Below are 5237 nucleotides of genomic sequence, written 5' to 3'. Positions count from 1 at the left end.
CTAGTGATCAAGCAAGAATTTCCCAAAGCCTTGTGTTTTTCCTCTTCGGTCGTCTCTCTCTATCGATTCTCCTTCTCTCTCTTTCTGTTCTTTTCTTTTTCTTATTCAAACCCTCTTTCTTTTACCCTAATTAGCATATAATTAAGAATAAAGATGGCAATAATAACCCACTAATTTACTCAAGGTTACCTCTTTTAACCCCCAAGTAATTAGACTTATTAACATAAACCCACTAACTTTATAATTAAAGTAGGAATAGTCCAAAACGTCCCTTAAAACGTGTAAAGAAATTCGACCCAGCCTGGGATTACGCAACCTGTGACGGCCCGTCGTGCCTGCGACGGTCCGTCCTACAGGTCGTCGCAAGGTTTAGAGACTCAATTTCCACCAAAGAGTCTGTGACGGTCCGTCACGTCTGTGACGGTCCGTCCTGCCATTCCGTTACGAAGTTCAGAGAGTCGATTTTCAGTACCCAATTTCAGAATTTCTAAGTGTTTTGAAACGAGACCCCTCGACGGTCCGTCGTGCTCATGACGGTCCGTCGTGGGTTCCGTCGTCTCAGCCTGTTTTTCGAGAAATAAAATCTGCTGCTCAAAACGACTAAACAGGTCGTTACACCATCGTACAACTTGTGATGAATCTCGAGAGATAAAGTCAAAATGTAATATTACGAATTTTATAATTTATTTTTATTGAGTGCTGATATTCATTATAAAGTGTAATTAATCTGAATTTCATGCGTTGAGTTTGGGGCAAATTACAGATGCAGTTGAATCGAAATATTTTAATCAAAATTTTGTATTTGTTTAAAAAAAATTGTTAAATATGATTTACGATCATTTAAAACTTAGTAATTCAAAGTTTCTTATATAATTATTTGGGCAATTTTCACATATAGCAAATATATAAATGTATAATTCGCTATATATATATATATATATATATATATATATTTATATACACACAATTGAAGCGAATTGTATAAAACGAAGGGTATAAAATGAGAAAGAAAAAGAAACTTGGATAGAAAATTGTATAAAACAAAGTGTACAAAACGAATTGTATAATTATAAGCGTATAGAACAATTGTATACAATTTAAGTTTGTATAAAATGAGAAAGAGAGAAAGACAAAGAGACTTGACGGGAATTATACAATTGAATCGAATTGTATAAAACGAGAAAGAGATAAATTATATACAATTTGAATTTGTATAAAACGAGAAAGAGAGAAAGACAAAAGAAACCGGGCAGGGGAGTATTTTTATTGTATAATTATAAGTGTATAAGATGAAAAAATAATATACAATTTTCTCTCGCATTATACAAACAGAAACACAATTTATACCTTTCGTTTCTGTTTGTATAAGTAAGAGAGGCGAGGTTGGCGACGAAATTATGGAGAGTGGCGAGCGAGATCTGGGATAGGGAAACAAAAATATATGTATTTTAGACAATTTTCTCTCGCTTTATATAAATAGAAATAGATTTTATACAGTTGTGTTTGTATAAAAGAGCGAGAGAGGAGAGTGGTGAGTGAGAATTTGAGAGAGAAAGGTGACTGATAAACAGTTTAATACGGATTAAATCAAATGGTTGCTATAGTAATTAATTTAATTTATTAATTTGCCATCATATATAATTTTCACTATTTAGTACCAAAATTAATTAGGCAACTTACGTTTCCTCTATTTGTGTGCTCAATGATCTCACTTGAATGCCATTAGTTGACTTTAATATTGTTTTGCGTTTTCTAGACTCTATAATCGTAGTATAATATTATAATGATAATAATGATCGATGAAGTGGATACTCAATCTACAATAATCTAATACTCTAATGTAGTAAATTTTATATAATATTATTGGACATAGACTAATTAGTGCTCCACATAAACCTAATTTTCTTAAATCTTTCAATTTATTAGTATTACTTCTAATTCATATTAATTAAATCTTTAAAAATTTATAATTTAAATAATAATTGACTATACTTGTTTAATTCATTATTTTAACTTCAAATTTTAAATTATATCATTTGAAGTTCAAAAAAAACATGTTTTAAAAGATTTACATTTGTTTTGAAGCTTTCAATCACAACATTTAATATTCAAATGCAATTTCAACTGCCTAATGTTTTTCAATTATAATGAAGTACCAAGCAATTAGTTTCTTACCTAATTATTTTAATACTTTCTTTATTTCAAAATAAATGGTGTATTTATTCTTTTTTTACTTTATTTTAAAATAAAGGATGATTTATATAATCAAGAGAAATATCTTTTTTTTTTTAAAAAAAAGGAGAAGATATCCTTGTTTTCATATATTTACATCATTAAAGAGTTATTTATATCTTCAAAGACATTTAATTAAAGCAAAGACAGTAAAATACTTTTTCTTTTTTAATCATAACAAAATTCGATTCAAAACTTGACTAGAATTATTAAGAATTTGCCCAAAAAAAAAAAAAAAGAAGAGGAAGAGCTTTCACTCTAAATTACTGATAAAAAGTGAAAAAAAACTCTAATTTTGTAGTTATATATTAAATACAACATTAATTTTCATATATCAATATTTACTTGGTAAATATAAATTATTTTTTCTTAATTTCATAATAAAACATGACCAAACGTAATCAATCACACTTATTTTAAGACAAAGAAAGTAAGTATTCCCTTTGTTCCATTTTTGATATTTTATTCCTTTTTATAAATAGTTGAATTAAAACATTTGTCATTTTATAAAATTTACGTATAAATTATCATATTTTGCCTAGTATATCCTTGATAGAGTCGTTAATATTCTTGAAAAATTACAAATCAAATAAAAGTAAAAAGCTAAAATTACATCATTTCTGAATGCAATTATAACGTAAAACAATGATATATAAAATAGGACGGAGGTAGAAGCAGTATTTACTTTACTAATACTACTACTACCTATCTATTTGTCTACTCTCTTTATTATCATTGGCTTGGAAACCTTCAATTTTTCTCCACAAGAAGAAAAAAAAAAAGAAAAGAAGGAAGATGGATGAATTAATGGTTTCTTCATCATCATCATCATCATTTTTTATACCATCTTTACTTTCTCAAACTTCATCAAACCTTCAACAAAAACTTCAAAATATTCTCAAGATTCAAACAGATTCTTGGTCATATGCTATTTTCTGGCAAACTACAAATGATGATGATGATGGTCATCTTTTTTTAGCTTGGGGTGATGGTCATTTCCATGGTACTAAATCTAAAACAGGGGTTCAATCTAGTGAACAATCTACAGAGAGAAAAAATGTTATTAAAGGGATTCAAGCTTTAATTTGTGAAAATGGTGATGAAAAAGTTGATGATGATGATGATGATGAAGTTACTGATGCTGAATGGTTTTATGTCATGTCATTAGCTCAATCTTTTTCCATTGGTGATGGTGTACCTGGCAAAGCTTTTAGTACTGCTTCTATCATATGGTTAACTGGTTCACAAAACCTTCAATTTCATACCTGTAAAAGAGCTAAAGAAGCTCATCTTCATGGAATTCAAACTTTTGTTTGTATTCCAACTTCCAATGGAGTTATTGAAATGGGTTCCAATCAACTAATCAAAGAAAACTGGGTGTTGATTCAACAAGTTAAGTCCATTTTCAACAACTCAATTCCTCATATTGTCAATTGTTTAGAACAAAACACAAACATCAACCCGAAAACAGAGGAATTAGTTTCAGTTTCAGTTTCCGCTGAATGTAATGATTCAGATTCCGATTGTCAACTACTGGTGGAGAAGAAAACCCCGAAGAAGAGAGGTAGAAAACCAGGGGCAACACGTGAAACACCGTTGAACCACGTTGAAGCAGAGAGACAGAGGAGGGAGAAGTTAAACCATAGATTCTACGCTCTGCGTTCTGTTGTGCCTCATGTTACCAAAATGGATAAAGCTTCGTTGTTATCAGATGCTGTATCGTACATCAACGAATTGAAATCGAAAGTTGCTGAATTGGAAACTCAGCTTACTAGAAAATCGAAGAAACTGAAAATCGAGTGTACGGATAGTTTCAGTATAGACAACAACAGTACTGCTACAACAATAACAAATTCAGTGGATCAAATTAGGCATAATTCATTTGGTGTCCACAGCAATTTAAAAGTTGAAGTTGAAGTTAAGATTTTGGGACCTGATGCCATGGTAAGGGTACAATCTGAAAATGTTAATTATCCATCAACGCGATTGATGCGCGCTCTTCAAGATCTTGAACTTCATGTTCACCATGCCAGTATTTCGAGTGTCAACGATATTATGCTACAGGACATCGTTGTTAAAGTTCCTATAGGATTGAGTACTGAAGATCGATTAAAAAACGCTCTAATTAGAAGCATACAACATCAGTAGAAATACTCCATCCTTAAATTTTAAAGCATTAATGTATGTCCAAATCTTGTTTTACGACTTTGTAATAAATAATTTCCGTAGTATAGAAAAAAATTTGTCATGTAAAGAACATGCAATATTGTTGCATGCTTGTTTATGGATAACTTCATCTTAGTCTATTCTAACATCTTTTTTTTATAATCGGACAGAAATTTTAATTTATTTATGTTTATAATTATTGAATTCTGTTGAACGTGAAGCGGCTCTGCCCCTGTCGCTATTTGCCAGTTGTTGGAATTATTAGTAAAGGTTGATGGGTGGATGCTGCTTGTTTGTCTTTAAATATCAACATATGTTCCCTCTTTTTCATGTTTATGTGGTTTCTATTTTTACATTACCCCACCACTAAAAAGACAAAACTTTTTTTTCCCATTGTTTTAATATTTTATTTGTGTTTTCTGTATTGTCCAAAGTCTAAAAAAACATGAAAAATATGTGTTTAGATTATTCTATTTTGTATATTAAAATGCCAAGGAGAACCCTTCTTTATCTGACTTTAATATCCAACTTGAGGGTTGCACAACTATACAATATTTACTTATTTCATTTCTATTTAGTATATATTTCATTTAAAATAAAAAAAATACATAAAGATTACTCTCTGAACTTATCCGTTAAATTATTATTTACAAATAATTAGTTACGTTCTTAATCTTATTTCAAGTGAATTAAAATTCAACCAAAAAACTGATGTAACAAATGGAATAAGAAAAGGCTAGTGAAAACGTAAAAAAATTAAAATAAATAAATAGGCCTTTTTTTTCTTTCCAACCAATAAGGTTTCATCTTCCTCACACCTCGTCACTCCATCATTTTTA

General features: G+C 29.9%; 1 protein-coding gene across 1 annotated transcript; it reads left to right on the top strand.

Moving 5' to 3' along the window:
• Positions 1-2719: 2719 nt before the first annotated feature.
• Positions 2720-4538, top strand: LOC101267164 (transcription factor bHLH14-like). Its single transcript, XM_004248044.5, has one exon. It carries the CDS (start codon positions 3028-3030, stop codon positions 4378-4380), a length of 1353 nt encoding a protein of 450 aa, XP_004248092.2. The 5' UTR covers positions 2720-3027; the 3' UTR covers positions 4381-4538.
• Positions 4539-5237: the final 699 nt, after the last annotated feature.

Source organism: Solanum lycopersicum, chromosome 10 (assembly GCF_036512215.1).
Source record: "Solanum lycopersicum chromosome 10, SLM_r2.1".
NCBI lineage: Eukaryota > Viridiplantae > Streptophyta > Magnoliopsida > Solanales > Solanaceae > Solanum > Solanum lycopersicum.
The sequence above is the reverse complement of the archived record's forward strand: the minus strand, read 5'-3'. Positions and strand labels throughout refer to the sequence as shown.